We start from the raw sequence: 21,606 nt of genomic DNA on the forward strand, positions 1-21,606 counted from the left end.
CCTCGGTAAAAAATCTTATGTCATCTCTTGCCGAGGATTCTCTTGTGATTGTGATTGATTAATTGGTCATATATCTACTCTACAATGTTGGTATAACAATCACTCTCTACTCCTTTACATACTTGCTTATCTTGCTAGTTGTCTAGCTTGTTTAGCTTAGTTCTTGTTTAGAGTAGAGTTGTTGTGTAGCCTTCTCTTGTTGTTGTGAATTAGTGTTTAGCCTTATACTACTTTGTATAGGTGGCTTGAATAACTTAGTTGAGCTAGTGCTAGGATTGCTTAGCTATTTGTTTTACTAACATACTTGCTTAGTAAAGTTTGTAGATTTTTAAATAGGCTATTCACCCCCCTCTAGCCATTTGGACCTTTCACCAGGCTGAAAAGAAGCCAGTTATTTCGGGCCAAAAGAGTCCCACCCATGACCATCCCACTAGACAAGTCAGGCATTTTTGGGCTAGATCTAGGGCTAGGTGAACCGTCCGTGCATTTTACACAAAAAAAATTATGGACAACAGGATCTGTGTGTAGGCCCTATCCATTAAGGTTTGTGGGCAGACCAAAACCCATCGAGCTTGTGCCGGGCCCATGGGCCAAGCTGGTCCAGGCTCAATTTTCTCAAGTGTAGTGTTAGTTAGGCTTGATCAGCCTATATGCTTTGACATCTTATATATAGTAACACAACATTTCCCTCTAATGATAATTATATGTATAAGATGTCCAAACGGACGAACGCCGCTGTCCACTCGTTTTATCCGCTCCCGATCCACTCGCTGCCTCCTCCTCCCCTCACGTTTCCTTATCCACTCTTTTCCATCTCCCTCTTGGCTTTTGTCTTGCTGTCCCGCTGCTCTTATCACCCGTGCTCGCACTCCTACCGTACCGCTGGCGAGTCGTCCCTCCCACTTCCTTCCTCTCTCCCTCCCTCCCTCACCTTGCTACAACCTCTACACCTCTATGCCATCAGAGTGGGGGCGATAATGGTGGCTTGCAGCGAGCGCGGCACCTCTCTCCCTCCATACTCTCTCTCCCTCGCTCTGCGACCTCGATGCATCTAGAGACGAGGATGATAGCGTAGCTTCGATGAGGTAGGTGGGGAAGGATTTGGATCTGAGGCCTTCCTTTACCCTCCCTCCTCCTATGGATCTAGATCTGAGCCCTTCTTTCCTCCTCCTCCACCTCCGCTAGCTCCTGCAGCTTCTCCTCCTCCTCCTACTCCTACTCCTCCTCTAGGTCTAGATCTATGGCATATGGTGACGGCTAAGGTTCCAGTAAGCTCTTGGGATTTAGCGCTCGCGCGTGTTGTAATGGTGTTCTTTGGTTGTTGCAGTATGTTTTCAGGTGAAGCTCCAATAGGGTAGGGTTTTAGCGAGCTCTCAGGTTCAGGTCTTATCATTATTGCAATGGTTCTCTCTAGACATTGCATTAGGTTTTAGTCATTTATTGCAGTACTGTGTTTTGAGATGTTGTTTCAATTGCTTCAATCTGCATGCTGTATAGTTTGTTTTATGTAGTTGCAGTAGTCGTTCGGTGTTATTGTAGTACTATATCCATGGTGTTTTAGTTGCTCTATCCAATGCTTTAATATGCACTATTGTATTAGTTGTTGCATGTTGTTGCAACAACTGTTCGATGTTGTTGTAGTACTACATCCATGGTGTTTCTGCTGCTCCATCCAATGCTTCAATCTATGTTGTTGTATTAGTTGTTACATGTTGCTGCAACAGTCATTCATTGTTGTTGTTGTTGTAATACTAGGTTCATGGTGTTCCAGCTACTCCATCCAATGCTTCAATCTGTATATTGTAGTAGTTGTTTGCATGCTATTATAGTAGTTGTTTGGTATTTGTTGTAATACTGTGTTTATGATATTTCGGCTACTTCAACCTATTGTTGTAGCACTATGTCCTGTGTTTTTGCACTATCATGCGTATTGTGTTGCAGCGTTAAGTGTATGTGGTAGGCTGTGGGGACGAGTTGATGGCGGGCAAATGTGCTAGGGGCCGGCGAGGCGAGGGGCGGAGTGGATCCCGTGCTCGTGGGGGTGGGGACGGGCTCCTTGTGCGGAGAGCGGACGAAGTGGAGTCTCCGTGCGGGGCGAGTAGGGCAAGGGCGAGTTGGTTGGGGGCGAACAGGTTTCCTCTTTTTTTCTCCGTGTGGCGTGGGTGGGGGCTCGGCGTGCGGATGTGCTGCTGGTGCCTTTTTTTCTCCGTGTGACGCAGATGAGGGGCTTGGCGTTCGGACATGCTGCTGGCACTGAACATCCGAGCGCTAGGAGTACCCTTCCTCTAATCAATCCATCCATTATACCAATATTATATTCTTAGACTGCCTTCAAGGGAGAGGACTCAAACTGGGGACCGTGGAGCCCTAGAATTTGAGTGACGGTAACACTTTTGGGGGGTCGGCCTTGGCCCAATTGGTCGGATGATTAGGGCAAAACTCTCGAGCTGGCTCGATAGTAAACATCTCGATGAGATTTTTTTAGAATAGAACATCTCGATGAGATACCCAGGGTGTATATGGTCATCTATATTTATTTATATATTTCGGAATAAATTGTTTGTTCAATTTTTTATTAACTACTTCTGATCTGGCTCAATTGTTTACAACCAACAGAACCACATAGCCCTTTGTTTAATTAATTAGTTAAATGAGATTGATGTTCGTAGGTTCTAGGAGAATGTGATACTCGGACTCGAAGGAAGGCGTGTTGGCCCTCCATGCAAATCTCTTGCCTAAATTAAAAATTGGGGGAAAAATATAGCATTCTGCACACTTCCAAACGTCATTATGTTGCCTGCAAATGTTTGTATATATAGTCCAATAAAAATTATGACAAAACTCTCACTGTCCTTTCAAAAAAAAATCTCTGTATATATATTTCCAAGTGATAACAAGTGCCTCTATGTTTGTAACTAGGTCTCGCAAAAAAACAATGCACTTATTCTTGCTTCTAAGTTCTAACTCAAGGGCATATTTGTTTTCACCATTAAATTCAAGTTAGTGTTTTTTCTTGCAACTGCTCTGTTGATTGGATTTTAATTAGCGAGTAAAATGTACTATAGTTCTATAAACTTTTTCCACATTCTCATTTAGGTGTATGAACTCTAAAACTACTCAAGCGGATCATGGACCTTAGCTCACACTTTGAGTGAACCACTAAAAAATTGAAGGACCTAGACTGTCTCCAAGCCATACCCAAAATACAAGACTAAAAGTTTAGGTAGTGCTACAGGAAAAAGATTCTATACTTTTTTTAGTCATCTCCAACAGTAAGACTCAAAAGAGAATCCTTGTTACAAATAGGTCTCGAGGGTCTCATATTTGGTTATGCCTTTTCTGATATTCAAAATGGGATTTTCATATATTGAAGGCTATAGATATTGTGTTAGACTATCTCCAGCAGAGCCTACCCAAACACGAGATGCATTCGCAGATTTGCGTTGCATACAGTAAAAAGGTTCGTGACCCATAACGTCTCTTCTCCAACAGCAAACTCATCAATAGAGTGTCCTTTTTCCTTCCTCCTCTGCACCGGTCGGCTCTCCACGCACACCAACAGCAGAGCTTCCTTGGCCTCTCCGTCTCGGCTCTCCTCTTCCCAAGCAAGAAAAAGCGAGACCCCCGGCCGCGCTCCCGCTCTCCTCGACGCACCACCACGAACCAGTGCCGCTCGTACACAAACTCACACACACATGACCGGCGCCGAGAGCGGCAGCAACCTGGTGCTGCTGGACGTGTTCGGCAGCCCATATGCGCAGTGCGTGCGCATCGCGCTGGTCGAGAAGGACCTGGCGTACAAGCGCACGGAGGAGGACCTCGTGGCCAAGAGCGACATCCTGCGGCGCTCCAACCCGGCGCACGCCGGCAAGGTGCTGGTGCTCCTCCACGCATGGCGCGCCATCTGCGAGTCCCTCATCATCCTGGAGTACCTCGACGGGGCCTTCCCGCCGCCGCCGCTCTTGTCGGCAGACCCCTACGCGCGCTCCCAGGTGGATGGCTGGCGGGAGCAGGAGCAGGGGTGGGAGAAGAGGAGAGAGAGAGAGAGAGAGAGAGAGAGAGAGAGAGAGAGAGAGAAAGGGAGGGAGGGAGGAGGACCCAGCGCCGTCTTCCTCACCCGGATTTGCGTTGCGAAGAGAGGTAATGCATTTTTGCGTTCTGGTTCATCCGCTACGCAAAAAGAGTGCTCTGTATGCGTCTTCCATTGGAACACGTTTCTTCACTGTGAAGGACGCATTTTGGGTTTGCATCGCCTTTTGCCAACTCTGGAGTCAGTCTTAGAGACCCATTTTGGGTTTCAGTCTCCTGTTGGAGATAGCCTAAGAGTTCATAAACCCAAATAAGAATGTAGAAAAAGTTTAAGGGCCAAGCCGTACAATTCACTCATTATTGCTAGGTGACCACTTCTATCTTTTAATAATACCCTAAATAAAAACAAAATATTTTTCTTACACTGTGCATATGTTTATATATAGTTGCTCTAGTAGAGACCGTGTGAAAATTACCATGGATTATTGTTAATTCGATGAATTGTGTCTGTTTGTTTGTGTGAAAAGTCATGGCTGAAATATTGTTCGCTGATTTGTTGTGACAGAAAAACAATGTAGAATGGCTGACAGATTCGGCAGATAAGTTCAATCACTGCCTTATGTCATCTCAAGCCATGAGTTGTAACACTCAAACGCTCCAGGTTTCTTTTATGTCCCAAATGTTATTAATAATTCTAAATCTCTCTAGTAACTAGCCAAACTTTTGCAGGAAAAAAAAAAGAAAATATCCCCTATCTTTCTTTCCCCTGAAAATTACATGTGCACTAATCCCCATTGCATTGCCATCTTGCCAAATAGCACCTGCCCTAAACTCATTTGACACTTGGACGGTTTGCCTCCCTGTCTATTTCTGAAAGCAAATGCCTGCCTTCTTCAAACAGGTGAAGCCAAAAACACATGCATCGAAGAAGGTAGAAACAAGGTGTATCAAGTGCTGTCACATGGGCCTTTCCCCACTCCTAAGAAAGAAGGCAGACATATAGAGAGAGGAAACAGGAGGTTAGGGCAAAAATGTCCAAACCACTAGGCGCACTTTGTATCTTAAAAGAGCGCTATTTGGAAAAAATGGCTACCTAGAGTGGTGTGCTTGTGAACTTCCAAAAGGCAAATGCTCTAGCCTGCAACAACAATTTCAAAAAAAAAAACAAAGAAGAATGGAGAAGACATACTAGATCACCACCTCTGAATTTTTCTTCTGCTGGTGTTCTTTTCATGACATGATTTGGAAAAAAAATGCCGTATACCTTTTTTTTTACTCAAAGTTAGCAATATCTTGCGCCACTCTCCCCGGCGGCTTCCATTGGGAACCAATGATGGGAATTTTGGCCGAATTGACCAGTGGTCCCATGGTTAAAGGTATATAATATCAAACTATAAAGTACATAAAAATAGTATCCACTCTCGGCACTATACTCCATCCGTCTTAAAAAGGGTTAAACTTAACTAAGTTTATAAGAAAATAATATCATGATTATGAATCTAAATATATATATTATACTATGAAAAAAGTTTCCATGCATAAATCTAATGATATTTACTTAATATCATAAACCTTTATATATTATTTGAACATTTTGGTTAAACTGAAAATTGTTTGACTTAGCACTTAAGCTAGAAGTGCTCTTTTTGGAAAGTTAGGTTTACGACCAATTCTTTTCAGGAAGCAGACTTGTTGCCGGGCTAGTTTATCCCCCTTGTCTCTTTGTCATCCCCATATGCATCATCGCTTTCGAACTGGCCGTGCACTGTCCTGGCAATTTCAGTTCCAAATCGACATCGGGAGGCAGTTGCCAGTCCATCTCATCTGTGTGTCCGCCAAGCGTTTGATATGTGTATTTGGAACGGCTCTACCTCAGCTTATTTGTCCAACAAGAAGAAACTTCGCCAGGACTAGCTAATGCTGCAAAGAAATTCCCCCTTGTGTCACAACATTTGTGGTGCGATGACAAAAGCCCCTTCTTGCACATTTTTTTAGACAAATTGCCCATGGGCACATGACATGGATGCATTTGTGTGATAGATCCAAAGAATTCCATATCTCTTTCGTATATATTTTCAAACTTTCCACTTTGACGACAATGCGCCAATGCTGCTGGTCAAATTAAATAGGAGTATGCACTAAATGATCCATCCCAAAAAACATAACCAACTCCTTCACATCTTTAGAAAATGCCTAGCTTTACAACAATGCTTTATGAAAACACAGCCAATTTGTATCCGAATACAGTGGATTTTTTGTTGTCCTAAGTTAAATTTTCCTAAGTTTGAATGTTTACTACATGAAATGAGCTTCATTAGATAATTTGTGAAATGTATTTCCACAAGTTACCTTTTTTATATGGTATAGATGTTAATTCATATTTTTCTCTATAAATTTAATCAAAATTAGGATGATTTGACTTGAAACAACTGAAAATCCATTATATTTTAGAACTAAGGGTATGAATCAAGCCTCCAAGCAACGGAGTTAAGGGAAGATATTGGGAGGAAAACGATTTAAAGAGGCCGGCTGCATGTCAACCAATATTAGGGATAATCTCATAAAACTTTATTTGTGCACCTCTCAATTTGTTACTTGTGTGTATACTATGTTGCCACTTGAATTTTTGTGTATGCCACACATACCCAAATACCACTGGGAGGCTCGTGGCTCTTGCACACACATAATGGTACTGTTGATGCTGAATTGGGTCACACACACCAGCAAAGGAACCTGATGGTGTAGCCCAATTTCCATGCCAACGCATTTTTGGGTGTCAATGGTACATTTTAGTAGCTCTCTAATTTATGTGTGTGAATGTGATGCCATGTGGAAACAAAGGCAATAGATGATCTTTCATCTGCAACCTCTCATACCATGGTGCTCCATAGGTGTAGCGGCGGGCTAACTAGAAACACTAGGGTTTTTCCCTTGATATTAGGAAATCAAGTGTCTTCATGTCAAAGGTAGCTATAATGGCAAGAGTACCACGACATTCTTCCCCAAGAGTCTTTGGTTGGGTGGGTTACCTGCTCTACACTAAAGCTGCATTCCAATTAATATTCACTCAATCCCTTCCAACCCATATAAATAGAGGTGGTCTAAAGTCCAACCATACAATCCTTGAGCGGTAAAAATGCTTTTCTAAATATAATAAACGAATATGGAATGACTCATCACATAGACATAGGCACTCATAACCTCTTGTCACAAATAGTTTCCATGTTGCCTAATTAGTTTGAAACCACCATTAACTATGTTGGCTCTTGTTGAATCATATACCTTACTAAGTCATGAATATGATTTTTTTCAAAATTTTATTTTGTTTGATGGCTATAGATTCTTTTATCTACAAAATAGCTAAAATTCTTGTACTTATTGTATCTTTTATTAACTCTCTTTTTTGAACTTTTTAAAACAAGAATTTTAGGTCATAGTGTACGTTCTAAAATACTACAGTACCATAAGAAATCATTTAAAACATGCACCATAACACTTAACATAAGTGATAAAGTTTGAAGTGAGATCTCTGATGGGGTTAGCGGTGCTAATCTTAATAGAATTATAATATTTATAATCATCGACCTTTTACACTAAAGTAATCTTAAATGACAGGAAAATATAGCCACCAATAGTCTCCCATATTTCTCATGATGATTGAGTTTTCTTATCAAGAAATTATATGTGCAGTTATAGCTATATTATCAATATAGACATGTTAAATATTTTAGTTAAAATGTATAAATATATCTAAAGTACCAACCTATATAAATTATGTGTCATACTTACTAATATGGTTTTAAATAATTTGTTAGTATCATTAGTGTATGATTTTTTTAAAAAAATGTATTTTATATGATAAAACATAACATATATCATATATGTTTATCGTTCATGCACGTTAGCACAATATGTATGCTTATTTTAATCAGACCTTAATATATTAGTAATGATAGAAGTGATTAAAATAGAAACATATATGTATGCTCTATGGTTATTTAAACAATTATTTTTATAACAGAAGATGTTGACAATTTAGATGTATGTTTGAGGGGATATATACATTTTTTAATGATGAGATGGAAAGTAGGTTACCTAAACTATCTATCGTAATAGAAGGACTTGGGTAAAATTAGATGCAAATTTAGGTCTACTTTAGATCATATTTCTTAATGACATAGGTAGGTAATTTAAACATAGTCATTGGTTTCTTTATGCTATTTTACACAATAGCAGAGGTAGGTAACTATTTTGAAAATAGAATATATCCAATAGTATTATTATTAATGAAAAAGATGGGTAATTTAGATGCAATGTTAATGGGTTCTTTTGAATTATGTTTTATAGTGACAAAAGTGTGTAATTTATATGCAAATTTAGGGGGTTATTTTAAATTATCTTTCATAATGACAGATGTGGGTAATATATATACAAATTTAGGGCTTATTTTGAATTATCTTGTGATAGCAGAGGTGGGTAATTTATATGCAAAATTAGGGTTACTTTATTTTTTTTATAATGGCATAGGCGTAACTTTTTTATATAAATTACAATAGATCCAATGACTATTGTCGACAATGATGATTCGAGTGTATCAAATGAAAGGCTAGATGTTTTTGATTATTATGAGAACTTTTATAATTTATTTTTTTTCATAGTTTGTCTGGTAGGAATTAATATGGTGCCTCCGATGGGGCCTCTAATTAGTAAGATGTTACTCTTCGTTTCTCATGAGTAAGCAGCGAAGAAGATACAAATGGACACAACATGGCTACAAACAACCACTTTATCCTCATTTACCCTTTTGATTATCATTAAAGCGCAAAAAAACAATATGCAAGGGAAATTATGTAAGAGAATGACATAAAAATTAGGTTTGCAGAACATTCCAAGTACCACCTAAAATTTGACAGGCAAAAGTAGAACAAAAGGCAATGTGTCACACACATCCAAAAGGTCAGTAGCACATACGAATTTCAGTGCCATGTTTATTATACCACTTGAATTTGTGTGCGCTACACACATACAAGGCCCCCACACGCAAAAATATGGAATTTAGTGTGCTGAGTATATTTGCACAGTTTGACTAGCATTTTGTCCCCCTATAGTTGAAGTTGAAATCTTGCATGGCAGTTACAGTGTTGCGTGTGCAATCGCTAGCATGGATATAGGTCAAGGATGCCCTTTTAGGAACGTTTATGAATTCATTAGCATATGTTAGCAAAGAAGCTAGTGCTGTGTCATGTGCATTCTCACAAGTGATCTTTTCTTTATAGCCTACATGGAACATTCTAACAAAAGATTGGCTCTGCACCTTGAACTGTGCCCTTTTTGCATGATATAGGTCACTCACAACTCAACAACCTTAGCTTTCCTTCGCTTTTGCTTTGGACATGAGCCAGCCCAGGAAATCTTACCGAAATCTAGAGCAGCCGAATCCACCACCGTCACCATTGATGAATGATGATGATTAGCTTGGAATCTTCAAGCTTGGGAAGGTACAATGATGCTACAAAGCCCCTAATCATGGCATCCACACCCAGGATTTCCCCAGAGGGCCCCTGAAAACGGCGTCGAGCTGGTTTTCAACAACGGTGACCGGACCCGTAAGGCGATCACCGTTGTCATCGCACTTTTCGGTAAGATTGGAGGTGATCAGGGGGAGATCCTGCTGTAAGAGTGGCTGCCTCACTTTGTGCCGCTGGAGGGGAGCACTGCCGGTGCTGCCTCCTTCCACAGTTCCCCTGAGGTGGAATCAGCCACCATTCCACTCTTCCATTTCTTAAGCTGGATAAATGATTTTGCATCGCTCTTTTCAGGTTAGGATTAAAAGGAGATAACACAAGGAAAAGGAGATCAGATGTGCCTTTGTTTGTGTCAACTGTCAACTATCCTGTTGCGTAGTCGTGACTGCTCCCGTACTGTTTAAGGATGAACAAGTTCAGTTGTTTTCAATTAAGTATCGATGGCAATTAGAGGGCAAACGAGCTTTGCTGCAAAGGAAGCGGCTTTTGAGCAGGTGGTTTGGTCTTGGTTCTCAAGAAATGTATGGCTTCCCTCTTGCCAGGTGAGTCCAGATCTTCATCCTTCCCAGAGGGAATCAGTCACCAAATGATTGGCTGATTGAATGGATGATCATTGTTCAGCAAAGCGGAAAAGAATGAGTGCACAATCCCAGCAGCTTGGCATCATATAAAGCAGTTTTCATCTTTAGAAATGCCATCATGAGCCAATGATTAGAGCTGAACTTAACAAAGAAAAACTTTGCACAAGAGAAGGTACATTAACATTATTCCAAAGGATAAGTGGTTCTTTATTCTTGTATACAGGTATACATGTATAATCTACAATTATAAGGTCCTTGACTTTACAAGGTCATGCAATATACAGTTGATACGCTAGTATCATAAGCCTGATGTATCGTCAAGCAAGATGCTCCCATCACATGCTGATATACATTCTCTCCTAAAAAACCACCATCATTGGTATACATTCTCTCCTAAAAAACTGCCACCATTGGTAGTACTTGCATTCTAATTCTAATTAGAACTGGGGAATTTGCATACTATAGTCTGCAGCAGGTACTTGTTACAAAGTGCTGACGGATTTCTCTTAAGATGTCCCTTCTGATTTGCTGTTCCTGTTAACAGATAACACAAATCAGGTTAGTGATTTGTGGACATGTGTACAAGGAGTACAGTCATTTTCTGCTTCTTCATAATCCATGTTCCTGAAGCTAAAACAATTTGCATTTGCAAACATAGAATAAATTTTGCAGTAAGCACACTATGATTGAAACATTGGGGGCAATATCTGAAAACAGAAGCAACACTCCAAAGGTTTTTGAGCACCCAAAATACATTATTGTTACTGTTAGCTATCTTGACAGAACTCATGATACAATTTGCTAGTAAGCACAGTATATCGTAAAGTTATAGGTTGCACAGCACTGAGTAATCAAAAGGTTCTAGTCTTCTACTCGGCAGTGATTGAGTAGAAAGCATCGAACCATTCCTGGCCAAGTTGGAGACGCTCCCAACCACTGCTGCAGCAGGCTTCTAAAACAGCTATCGTAACCTACAAGCAACGGATTCGATACCATCTAACAATGTTCTTTCGTCCTTAGGTTCTATGTACTTTCCGGTCACTGAAAGAAAGGAATCGCATTAAGGAGCAAGTGAAATTGTATGATGAACCAAATGGTGGCACCAACTTTCTTCTTGTAGTAATGCTAATATTGCATTGCAGGTCAAGATAAAATATGAAAACTTCATCAAGGTATAATGAGACAGCAAGACAAATCAAATTATAAGAGTTTACAGATAGCCATGTTTCCAGAATACATGTTCATGATGTGCAATAGACAAAGTGCAATTACTAGTGGTTTAAATGAGAAAGGTTACATAAGCTATTTCACTCACAACTCATTTTTTACTAGATAAACCACACTGATCCTGCTAATGATATTGGCTTTATTTTTCTTCCATCCCTATTCAAGTATCCAGTGTTCCCAACTATGCTAAGTAATTCAATAGCAAAACACGGTTTCTGAGAGAATGGGACTGCAGGCATTCACAATGTAAGGTGTAAAAAACTTGTGTTTTCATAAGGAACAAGCATGGACATAGTTATAGCTCCAGTCAAAAACAGAGTAGCTCTCAAGCGCCAATATATCGATTTGTATGGACCGAAGTTTCAAATGCCTAGGCTTTTCTTTGAATTGCAACAGACAGTTTTACTTTAGCACCAATAATAGGCATGACAGAAATTTAGGAATTTGAGATGGGCATCCAGAGCGTAAACATGAAGAACACAAAAGTGCAGGTAATAATGCCTTCAGGTCCTTTAGGCATTGTACCAAACTGCAAATGAAGTCGAATCAAGTTTGAAATACTGAAATAGATAGCTTAAGCAACTTTCCCCGCTTCAATCAATTCAACTATAATTGCAACCATGCCCACATGAAGGGCTGCAGCATCAACATACGCCTAATCAGATCAGATAGTGGGTGGACATGCGGTACGCGGACACAATCCTTCTACAAACTACTGCAAGAAAACTGCTTCAGCAATGCCAGGAGTCCAGGACTCGACAGCACTGACGCACTCAATCTGGATCGACGAATTGAACAAAAGCTGGCCAGTCAGTTTCCACATGAATCAGCCCCTAAACATCCCGGTGAGCAAAAGGAGGAGGCTCGTGTGGTCGTGCGGGGGTAAAGCTTTGACCTTTGTGCGGCCTCGGCCTGGTTCTGGTAGAACTTGGCGAAGCGGCCGCGGTTGGCTGGCTTGGGTTTAGAGGGCTTCTTCGGGCGCAGACCGGCGATCTCCTGCACCAGCGGCACGTGCACCAGCACCGTTCTCCACGCCACGTACCAACCTGAGGAGACGAAGCGGATCAGGGAACACACGCAACTAGGTAGCCGAGGGGGAAAAGGAGGGAAGGCATACTGAGGAGGATGAGGGTGAAGACGAAGGCGATGGCGAGGACAGGGCGGACGAGGAAGACGACGGCGAACTCTGACGCAGCCGCCAGGCCGCCGCTCGCCATAGCGCCGGCGGCAGCTCAGTTCCGGCCTTGCAAGGAGGGGGATCCGCTCGCGAGGCTATTGAGCCTATGGCATGCGGGGCCCGCAGAAGTCGTTGGCGCAAGCAAAAGCCTGGTTTGAAGCGCCGTTTTGGCTTTGCTGGCAATGCAAGCAATCAGAATCAGAATCGCCGAATCGGTGTGCGACCGTTTTCGAAGGAGAAACAGAGTACTAGCCAGATCAAATCCCAAGGCAATAATATTTGCGTAAAATCACAGAAATTTGTGTGACCGACCGTGACTCAGTCACCAGGAACCCGGGACATTCACAACACAACTTTTGCTCAAACGTTCATCAGAAGATGCCAGCCTGGCAGGCTGGCCCGATCCAAGCCAATCTGTTTAAACAATAATTCAATTGAATTTCCCATCGCTGTTTAAACGACAACACGACACGGTTACATTACACGTACCCCTTCCATCTTGATGTTTTTGTGGAAGATGCACGGGCAGGCTAACACAATGCCCGCATATGAAAACAAATTTCAGAATGTAAATGGGTCAGGCATTCCTATATGTTAGAAGCTGACAGCAAATATGTTAGTGTGATCAGGATTCTAGATACCTTCTCACGGATTCCTACTCCCAGAGGACAGAAAGTTGCCATCAAGTTCTGAGTTCTGACTGTCGTATTGCTTGCCTGTCCAGATTTTAATTTATCTGCACTTGATTTCATCAGGATTTCGAGAAAACGACATGCCAATTCAGCAGCCACCAAATACCTCCCTGTTAAGCAGAAGATCGTTTGTCATAGTCATATGAAATCATCTTACTGAATGAGAATAGCACAGAAGAATGACAAACCCACTATCACTGGTATAGTGGTATCCGTGCGCCATATGATCACATCTTCTCAACATGGTTTCGGTTGCACCCCGCGCTTCCTTTTGGTAGGTTTTGTGGTACCATTGTCACTGTTAACTTGAGCCACCACAAGTTTTTGGGCTGGTAGCTGGCCAATGAAAAGAACATTTTGTGCCCAACCAGCATAGCTTCCAAATCTAGTAACAAAGGCATCGGCAACAATAACACTAAGTTTTGGGGTCAAGCTCTTGCCAGCTAGCTCTGGTAGTAGATACTGTGTAGCAACCTGCATTAAAATCATATAGAGTTTAACACTCACATAAAATAGACTTTGGGTCATATTAAGTATAGACAGCAAACCTTCTTCAGGCTGCATCCTCAAGTTTGATTACAAAATAATAAGAACTGAGAAAAAAACACCCCAACTGACCATTCCAGTGTTTAACAGGTACAGTCATTATGAATGCAGAAGGAATATGTATTTACACATGGTGATTGGTTTACTAGCATTTTAAATACTCCCTCCATCCCAAATTATAAGTCATTCCAAGAATTTTAGAGGGTCAAAGCATCTCCAGTTTGACCAAATTTATATGATAATATAATAACATGTATGATACAACTTAGTATCATTAGGTTCTTTGTTAATTAAATTTTCATAGTACATCTATTTTATGTCATAAATCTATGTAATTATTTCTATAATTTTGGTCAAACTTGAAATGTTTTGACTCTCCAAGATTCTTGTAGTGACTTGTAATTTGGGATGGAGGGAGTAATATTTTCCCAAAAAAAAAAAACAAGCACAGTTTTCTTTTTTAAGAGGGAACAAACCTAGCAATGAAGAGCAAGGTTTTTATGGTCAAATAAAATGGTTGAGTCATAACTTGAATCAGGTGTTATGCGCAGTTTACATACGACCAAAGGAAGTGCAAACAGATTAGCCTGTACAAATGGTCAATAATTCATCTATGTAAAGCCTTACTCACTTACTGTGGTTTAACAGAGAATGATGGTGATGGACATAACTCAAACAAGCTCTACCCTCACTAAAGCTAACAATGAACCAGCAACGGTATGTCCAAATGGAACAACTGAAGTAGAAGCGATTGTTACAACACTAACACAAAAGTGAGATATAGCGTACCTTCCAAACATGAGTGTCGACAGGAATAGCATGGTTTTGATCAAGGGAGAACAGAGCAATGCAGGCAGCGACCTTTGGACCAACACCTGGCAGAGTGCAAAGGGCTTCAATCACATATGAAAGCTCCTTCTCACGCAGTGAGGCAAGCCATTTTTCACCTCCACCAGGTTTGGCCTGCAATTCTTTAGCAGTGCCAACAATGTACTTTGCCCTGTTCGTTTGTCATAAAAAAACACAGAGTTGCCCAAATCAGTATACTATGAAGCTATCTATCAATACTGTATACACAACAGATACTCTTGAGTAATTAGTTTATCATCTGTGCAGTTACAATCCATAGAACAACAAGACTTTTCTGCCTGAAAAGATGGTTCCCAAAGAACAAAATGCCAGTATGCTGCAAACACGAAGTTGAGTTTTTATACGTCTTTACATCTGTAGCAAAAACATCATCAGCATTATCATCTCCACAGTAGCACAAATTTTCGTTGCCTGATTTGATCAACAACTAGCCCAATGTACACATTAGTTTCAATTCTCAGCCAAAGCTTGGGTTGAAATAATAGAAACAATAGCCTAGTAACCTAGGGCGACCTGCCAATGCTATGCTGCAAATGAAATAGCAGCTACCAGCACAAGATAACAACAATTGAAAGACAATCTTTGAGCTCCAGCCTACGATCTAGGAATTTGATCTTAAGTTAAGGGACTGTTTGGTTCCCCTTGCTAAATTTTAGCATAGCTAAAATTATTTTAGCTACTCTTGGCGTCTTGGGTGACTAATGGAACTAAACTATTTTAGCTCCTTTTAGTCAATGTGTTTGGAACTTTAGCTACTAAAATGACTAAAATTTAGCAAAGGGAACCAAACACGGCCTAAGTAAAACTGGCAAAGCCAAACTAAATTTGACGAGCTGTGCTGAATGATAGATGCAGAACTGATGCTTGTCGTTGTACTCCAAATGGAATGCAAAGTAGAAAGGCACCAAAGAGCTGACCTGTACCCGAACCCGGCCTCACGAAGTTCCTGCTCCGACACGCGCGCGAGCCGCTCGATCGTGGGGAACCGGTGGAACACGAACCCACCAACCTCGCCGAGCCGCTCCCCGTAGCCTGCCAGCGTCCACACCATCTTCTCGATCCGGGCAATGTTGTTGTTGGAGGAGCAGAGGAACTGGAAGACGCACTCGACGGGGTCCTGCCTGAGCACCCGGGCGCCGCCGCCCCCGAGACGCGCGGAGACCTCAGCGAAGCGCTCGTCTGCGGCGGCGAACTGCCGCCAGAGGTCGGCGAGCGAGACGGCCGCGTTGAGATAGTCGCAGAGTGCGGCGCGGGCGGCGGGCACCGAGGAGGCGGGGCAACTGCCGTCGTTGTGGAGGAGGAATGCGAGGCGGCCATCGTCGGAGTCCGGCAGGTGGGAGAGGGAGACGAGGTGGGGCCCCACGGCACCGGTGAAGCGGAGCGGGGAGAGGGAGGTGCGGCGCCAGAGGAAGGTCTGGCCGGTGGGGAGGGTGAGCGGGAGGGAAAGGTCGGCCGTGGAGAGCGGGAGCGGATGCCACTCTTCCTGCGCCTCAACGGCCCCGGCAGCGAGGGGGAGACGGCGACGGGCGGAGGGAGTGGGATCGTGGTGGTCGGGGGTTTCGGGTTTGGGGGCCTCTACGGACGGGACCGGCGGCGGGGTAGAGGAGGGCTGTGGAGGAGACGGCGTGAGCAGCGGCGCTCTGACAACGCGGCGGCGGCGAGGAGGCATGGCGGCGAGGGGAGGAGACCGTGGAAGAAGCGGGAGGCGCATCGTACTTTACGCAAACTAGTCTAGAAGGCGGAAAGGTATTATAGAATTTAGAATGTACTAGGTAGCGTGCCCGTGCGTTGCTACGGGATAGCTAATATTTTTTTATTAAAAATACACGTATCGCACAATAAAATAATAATATTATAATAAAACTTAAATACCAGCTATAAAGTGATATTTATCTTAAAAAAGCAAAGTTTCTGAACTCAAACATAATCACGGAGAGCATGATGTTATAAGTTCACAAATTCTACTTTATAGACCTTTCGGTGATACGACCAAGATAATGTTTAATATCGGCAGGAAGAAATCTTCGATATCCATTTCTTTCGTGCGCTAGTAAATACACAAATAAGTTTCGCCGCATCTCCATACCATCCTGTCACACATTTGAGTATATGTATATATATTAGTGTGTGTCGCATGGATAATACTACGTTTTTATAAAAAAAAATTGTATAAAAACTAAGACAAACTGTTATACTCACGGTATAAATGTATGGCTTGTGGTCTATTCCATGCAGACATATACTGTAGGACGAGAAATCCACTTAAGTACCTGTATCAAGATTCACGATCAGCAATATATAGAAATAGTTAAACCATATGTATTTGTTATTGTAACCGATGGTGATTTTGAGTTATTTACCCATCTATGTCCTCTGCAATATTTTCTGTCCGTTTAAATTTCCATTTGAAAACATCCTCATCCCATCCAGGAATATGTTTATTAACTGCGGCCGTGTAGTTGTAGCTAAATCCAAGAGTGTATTTGGCATACATAAGCGCTGGTGTGTCTTTACACCACTCTTCAAGAGGTCTAGGGTCAATCATGATGAGCATTTTTTCCCGCATGTCGAAAACATAAAGCATATATTTTCGAAAGGATAGCCACGGTAAAAGAAACTGCAAACACGGTACGATTAGAATAGTTTATAGGGAACAATCAATAAAATGTTGAGCAAAAGACTTACGTATCTGCATTGTGCTAAGTTGTACTTCATATCCTCACATATACCAATCGCAGCAGCCATTTATGTTGTTTTGTATTTTTTACGATATTCTGGCATCTTTGTTAAAGCACACATTCTCTGAAAGCAAAGGATAACGAGAGTCAGTATTAGTATGACTTGAAAAAATTAAGACAATATAATATATTACCTAATTTATCCTATTGAAGTTAGACTCCATGCAAAAATATACTTACACAAAATCTTAAGTCCATGTAATGCTTCATAATATTATTATAATTTTTCATTATATTAGGTACTATGCCCGTGCGTTGCTACGAGACAACAAAACTTTTGTGCTAAAACACACGGATCGCACAATAAGATTACGTCGTCTGGAACAGAGATAACGATAGACTACGCTGGCGTTACTGCTTTGTATGCACTGCACTGACTCACCATGGCCACACCTCGCCACCGCACTGCTATCCTAACCACCTCGAGTTAACAGTGAAACCCAATGCCAGGACGGTCGTGCATGGTGGTGAAGCAGTTGCATATTTTTGAAAAAAAAAACATGGAACCATGTTGCAATGATAAGACGGTCTGTTGTAAGGTAAGGTAATATATATGAAAATAAAATGAGCATCAAATTGGGGAAGATAGTCTGATGGAAGACATGGTTGATGCCCTAAAAGACCTTGAACTAAACATCTGGAGGAGTCCAAATCATTAATATTGGTGGTGGTAGTTTGAGCCATGCTTACGCTCGTCTCAAATGCCAGGTGCCTGATGCTGTAAAATGTTTGAACCTCATTTTTTGGTCTTGATAGCAATGCTAAGGGATGGGGCTTCTCCCTGAAACTCTAAGAAGAATCATCTAATTGTGGACTTTGTAACTAAGACACATGAGATGATTAGTTACGTACAACTCTGCTTCCTGGAATCGGAAGTTACAGGACCAATATGCAGTACCAAACGAAGATTTCATAAATAGATTTGAAATAAATAATGTCTACTGCCGCAATATTGCACAATAGCACATGGCTCTCATATTTGCTATTTCTACATATACTAAGAATGGCCATATTTTTCTTTAAATATCCCAACTCCCAAGTTCCAGGTAATATATATTCAAACACTACACCAATGAGAAATGATTGTTCTGACAAATACAAAATGAGAGCGGCCAAACCATGGCGAAAGACCTAGATCAAGGGGATTATTCACTTTCACCAGGCCTGTTTATCACATATACCATAAACTAAGAATGGTCATTATTTGCTTTCATCAGGCCTGTATATTGACCTCAATCAAAAAATAAATTTACATCCTCAATTTGAACACAAAGAGCAGCCAAAGAGGAATTTGAGTTCAAAAGCAGCACCCTTGCTCTCACCACTTGGAGGATTCACAATGTCTTAAAAATTCAAGTATGAACATAGATGGCCGGATATCACTTTTCTTGAAGGGGATAGGCCGGACATCAATCCACAACCTATATACAAAAATGCCTGATCTCTAACTTGCCTGAGACTACATGACGCTGAAAGCCTGAACTCCGGAAGTTGAATTTGAATCAAGGGGAGAGCAGGAGGCTGCTTCATGAGTGGCACATGCTGTGTATTCAAGGTGAGGTAGGCAGGCTCGTTCTCGTTGCTGCTCTTGCAGTGGGGCAAACTCTGATGACCAGTCTGAATAATTTGCATCCGAGCTGCCGAACAGACATTGAACTAAAATCAAACTATGCATTTTTTTCTGAACTTGATTTCAATACTCCAAAAAATGCATAGAAAGAAATGTAACACACTCCCTCCCCATTTTTCTACATGAGCTTTGACTACACAAAACAAGAGAGCTTTGACTACACAAAACAAATGGAACAATTACTATAACTATAAAGGCCAAGAAGCTATGCACTGTTCTTCTATCTCGATTATTAGTTGTGATTTACTTTACGCAGAATTGAACTCGGATGAAACCACAATTGACAAAGTCCATACTGAAACATGTGAGTTAGATCTATGAATTTAACATGAAATAGTTTGTGGCCATGAACTCGTATCTGCTGAAGTGCTCAGGTCAGGACAGCACTGAATCAGCCATGGAACATTGTCGCGTGGTGGTAACCCAGAACTGACACACTTACCCGTGGCAGTGGTCATGCAGTAGCTCTTCCTGCAGATGCGTGACTTGCCGTCGGGCGCGGTGTCGAAGAACTTGAGGTAGAGTGACTTCATGGGCTTCTTCCTGGCCTTGCCCTCCTGGCCCGGGGAGGAGGAGGACCCCGCGGCCAGGCCAGCCACGACCGGCTCGACGCCGGGCAGCAGCGTCATGTCGGTGAGCGTCGAGTTCCCCATGCCCGGTGTGCCCGCTCCTGAAAAAGGACAGCAAGCCCCCATGGCAGGTTCAGATTCCACGAGCAATTCGCCTAGCAGTATATATGAATCCTTCAGAACTACTCCACGTTGTGCACGGTTCCAGAGCGAAATTGACAAATTTCATCCCAGTATAGGAAAAGATTTCCGCGGCATCAACTTGATGAGATCAGACAGATTCGATGAAGAGAACCGAAGAGTTTTTATCTTGAACAAGGCAAAATCGCAAAAAAAGGATCATGGTCATTTCTGGCTCTGCGACTCGCGAGGCCGAAGCGAAGAAGAGGAGAGGGCCCCGGGAAGAATGGCGGGTAGTACCTGAGGAGATTGATGGGGAAGCAGCGCAGGGAGCGAGCCGATCCGTGGACTGGGAGTGGGAGGGGGCAGTGGCGCCGGCGAGGGGGGGGGGCGGGCGGGAGCCGAGCCGCCTCTCGAGATGGGAGACGGCACAGGTCAGGGGAGCCGACGAGGAGAGGGGGAAATGAAGAGGGGGACGAGCCCAGACCTCACCTCAAGAACTGATTCACCGTCATCCATGCCGGATCTGCCTCATCTCCACTGGATCAGGGCGCCATGACGCCGGATCGATCGGGGCACTACCATCAAGTCATGTGATTTACCGTCATCCATGCCGGATCTGCCTCATCTCCACCGGATCAAGGCGTCATGACGCCGGATCGATCGGGGCGCTACCATCAATTCTTGGAAGAGAGGAAGGGTGGGGCAGCCAGCGTCATGGAAGACAAAGCGGTGGATGCCAGCAGGCACGGGGAGAGGAACGTCGGCAGCAGATGTGTGAGAGAGGGAGAAGGCAGGCGTACCTAGCATGCACGGTCGTCCCTCGCCTGCCGCCGGCCAGGCATCAGGCGCTCCAGACTCCGTCGGGGAGCGGATCGCCACGGCTCGTACACCCCGAGCGGTCCGAGCGACAGAAGGGCGCAACGCTCGTGGATAGACGGAGAGACCTGATGCGGCGGATTGCGGGAGCGGGGAGGTGGTGCCGATTGCGGGAGCGAGGAGTGCGCCGAGGGAGGAGGCGGGCGAGGTCCGCGCGGGGTGACCGGATCCACGCCGAGGGAGGAGGCGGGCGAGGGCGAGGTCCGCGGGACCAGATGCGATCTGCGTGGAGGAGGAGGCGGGCGAGGGGGCGCGTTCGCAGGAGGCAGGACGAAAGCGGGAGGGGAGAATGTCGCACCAAAACGATGTCCCCTCTTTAGTCTTTTTAGTTGTAGGAGAATATTTTGCCACAAGTGCTTCCATCGTCAGCAGTTCGTCACACCAGTAACGTTCACCTGATTTCAGTGATTTGGAGGTGCTGTTTGCATAGGAAATGATTTCCTATGTAATTAAAATTTACATAGGAAATTAGGCTTGCTACAGAATCAGTGGGCTCATGACGTCGTAGGTGCTCCCACAACGCAGGTGCTATGCCAGTACCTGCTGGTTTGGAGATTGCTTGCCAACGTCACGCTGGACCCTATCCAGTCCGATCGCTTTGTGTGGAAGTGGTCTGCGGATGGAAAATATTCGACTTCTTTGATATACTGTACCTTCTTCGCGAGTGCTACTTCGCTACCAGGAGCTGTAGAGTTGTGGAAAACAAAGACTTCTGGAAAGGTTAGATTTTTCTTTTAGTTGGCTATGCATCGTCGCCTATGGACAGCGGAACATCGAAACCGACATGGCCTACAGGACCACGATGACTGCATCATGTGTGGTCAGGAACCAGAAACTGCCTCTCACCTCTTCCTACAATGTGTCTTGGCAAGACAGCTTTGGCTGAAATTGTTACATCTAGTTGGACTGGACTCTCTTCTGCCGCAGCATGATGATGAAATCGTCGATTGGTGGCTTCGACAGAGGATGCAGCTGCAGGTCGAAGCAAGAGCAGTGTTTGATTCAGTACTGATGCTTGCTTCT

At 43.1% G+C, this 21,606-nt stretch overlaps 4 protein-coding genes across 8 annotated transcripts; 1 reads left to right on the top strand and 3 right to left on the bottom strand.

Annotated features, from left to right (window-relative positions):
* LOC8064258 (probable glutathione S-transferase GSTU1) lies at positions 3,696 to 9,933 on the top strand. Its single transcript, XM_021459546.1, has 2 exons — positions 3,696 to 4,021; positions 9,849 to 9,933. Exons 1-2 carry the CDS (start codon positions 3,696 to 3,698, stop codon positions 9,931 to 9,933), a joined length of 411 nt encoding a protein of 136 aa, XP_021315221.1.
* Positions 10,309 to 12,706, bottom strand: LOC8068871. The gene is made up of 3 exons (XM_002453928.2): positions 12,480 to 12,706; positions 12,258 to 12,408; positions 10,309 to 10,669 (listed from the first exon to the last, which is right to left on the bottom strand). Exons 1-3 carry the CDS (start codon positions 12,577 to 12,579, stop codon positions 10,642 to 10,644), a joined length of 279 nt encoding a protein of 92 aa, XP_002453973.1. The 5' UTR covers positions 12,580 to 12,706; the 3' UTR covers positions 10,309 to 10,641.
* On the bottom strand, positions 10,313 to 16,358 carry LOC8064259 (N-glycosylase/DNA lyase OGG1). 5 transcript variants are annotated; one of them, XR_002452630.1, is made up of 4 exons: positions 15,565 to 16,358; positions 14,567 to 14,777; positions 13,181 to 13,705; positions 10,313 to 10,669 (listed from the first exon to the last, which is right to left on the bottom strand). XR_002452630.1 is itself a non-coding variant. In XM_021460187.1 (4 exons), exons 1-3 carry the CDS (start codon positions 16,356 to 16,358, stop codon positions 13,469 to 13,471), a joined length of 1,242 nt encoding a protein of 413 aa, XP_021315862.1. In that variant the 3' UTR covers positions 12,955 to 13,341; positions 13,424 to 13,468. The 5 variants fall into 5 exon arrangements, 3 of the variants coding, with proteins under 3 accessions (XP_021315862.1, XP_002453974.1, XP_021315861.1); XR_002452631.1 differs by lacking the exon at positions 10,313 to 10,669 and adding an exon at positions 12,601 to 12,715; XM_021460187.1 differs by lacking the exon at positions 10,313 to 10,669 and having other exon boundaries at positions 12,955 to 13,341; positions 13,424 to 13,705.
* On the bottom strand, positions 18,532 to 19,848 carry LOC8064260. Its single transcript, XM_002453930.2, has 2 exons — positions 19,458 to 19,848; positions 18,532 to 19,022 (listed from the first exon to the last, which is right to left on the bottom strand). The coding sequence occupies exons 1-2, from the start codon at positions 19,708 to 19,710 to the stop codon at positions 18,730 to 18,732; spliced, it is 546 nt and encodes a 181-aa protein (XP_002453975.2). The 5' UTR covers positions 19,711 to 19,848; the 3' UTR covers positions 18,532 to 18,729.

Source organism: Sorghum bicolor, chromosome 4 (assembly GCF_000003195.3).
Source record: "Sorghum bicolor cultivar BTx623 chromosome 4, Sorghum_bicolor_NCBIv3, whole genome shotgun sequence".
Classification (NCBI taxonomy): Eukaryota; Viridiplantae; Streptophyta; class Magnoliopsida; order Poales; family Poaceae; genus Sorghum; species Sorghum bicolor.

What these genes read in the sequence shown, in the direction of transcription:
- LOC8064260 (XM_002453930.2), bottom strand. Translation starts at nt 19,710, where the DNA reads ATGGGGGCTTGCTGTCCTTTTTCAGGAGCGGGCACACCGGGCATGGGG. An exon ending in CTGCATGACCACTGCCACGG is followed by an intron (nt 19,023 to 19,457) that starts GTAAGTGTGTCA and finishes TCTGTTCGGCAG; the next exon opens with CTCGGATGCAAATTATTCAG.
- LOC8064259 (XM_021460187.1), bottom strand. Translation starts at nt 16,358, where the DNA reads ATGCGCCTCCCGCTTCTTCCACGGTCTCCTCCCCTCGCCGCCATGCCT. An exon ending in GAGGCCGGGTTCGGGTACAG is followed by an intron (nt 14,778 to 15,564) that starts GTCAGCTCTTTG and finishes ACAAACGAACAG; the next exon opens with GGCAAAGTACATTGTTGGCA. An exon ending in TCGACACTCATGTTTGGAAG is followed by an intron (nt 13,706 to 14,566) that starts GTACGCTATATC and finishes ATTTTAATGCAG; the next exon opens with GTTGCTACACAGTATCTACT.
- LOC8068871 (XM_002453928.2), bottom strand. Translation starts at nt 12,579, where the DNA reads ATGGCGAGCGGCGGCCTGGCGGCTGCGTCAGAGTTCGCCGTCGTCTTC. An exon ending in CTTCACCCTCATCCTCCTCA is followed by an intron (nt 12,409 to 12,479) that starts GTATGCCTTCCC and finishes TCGTCTCCTCAG; the next exon opens with GTTGGTACGTGGCGTGGAGA. An exon ending in CAGGCCGAGGCCGCACAAAG is followed by an intron (nt 10,670 to 12,257) that starts GTCAAAGCTTTA and finishes ATCTGTTAACAG; the next exon opens with GAACAGCAAATCAGAAGGGA.
- LOC8064258 (XM_021459546.1), top strand. Translation starts at nt 3,696, where the DNA reads ATGACCGGCGCCGAGAGCGGCAGCAACCTGGTGCTGCTGGACGTGTTC. An exon ending in TGGCGGGAGCAGGAGCAGGG is followed by an intron (nt 4,022 to 9,848) that starts GTGGGAGAAGAG and finishes CGCTCTTTTCAG; the next exon opens with GTTAGGATTAAAAGGAGATA.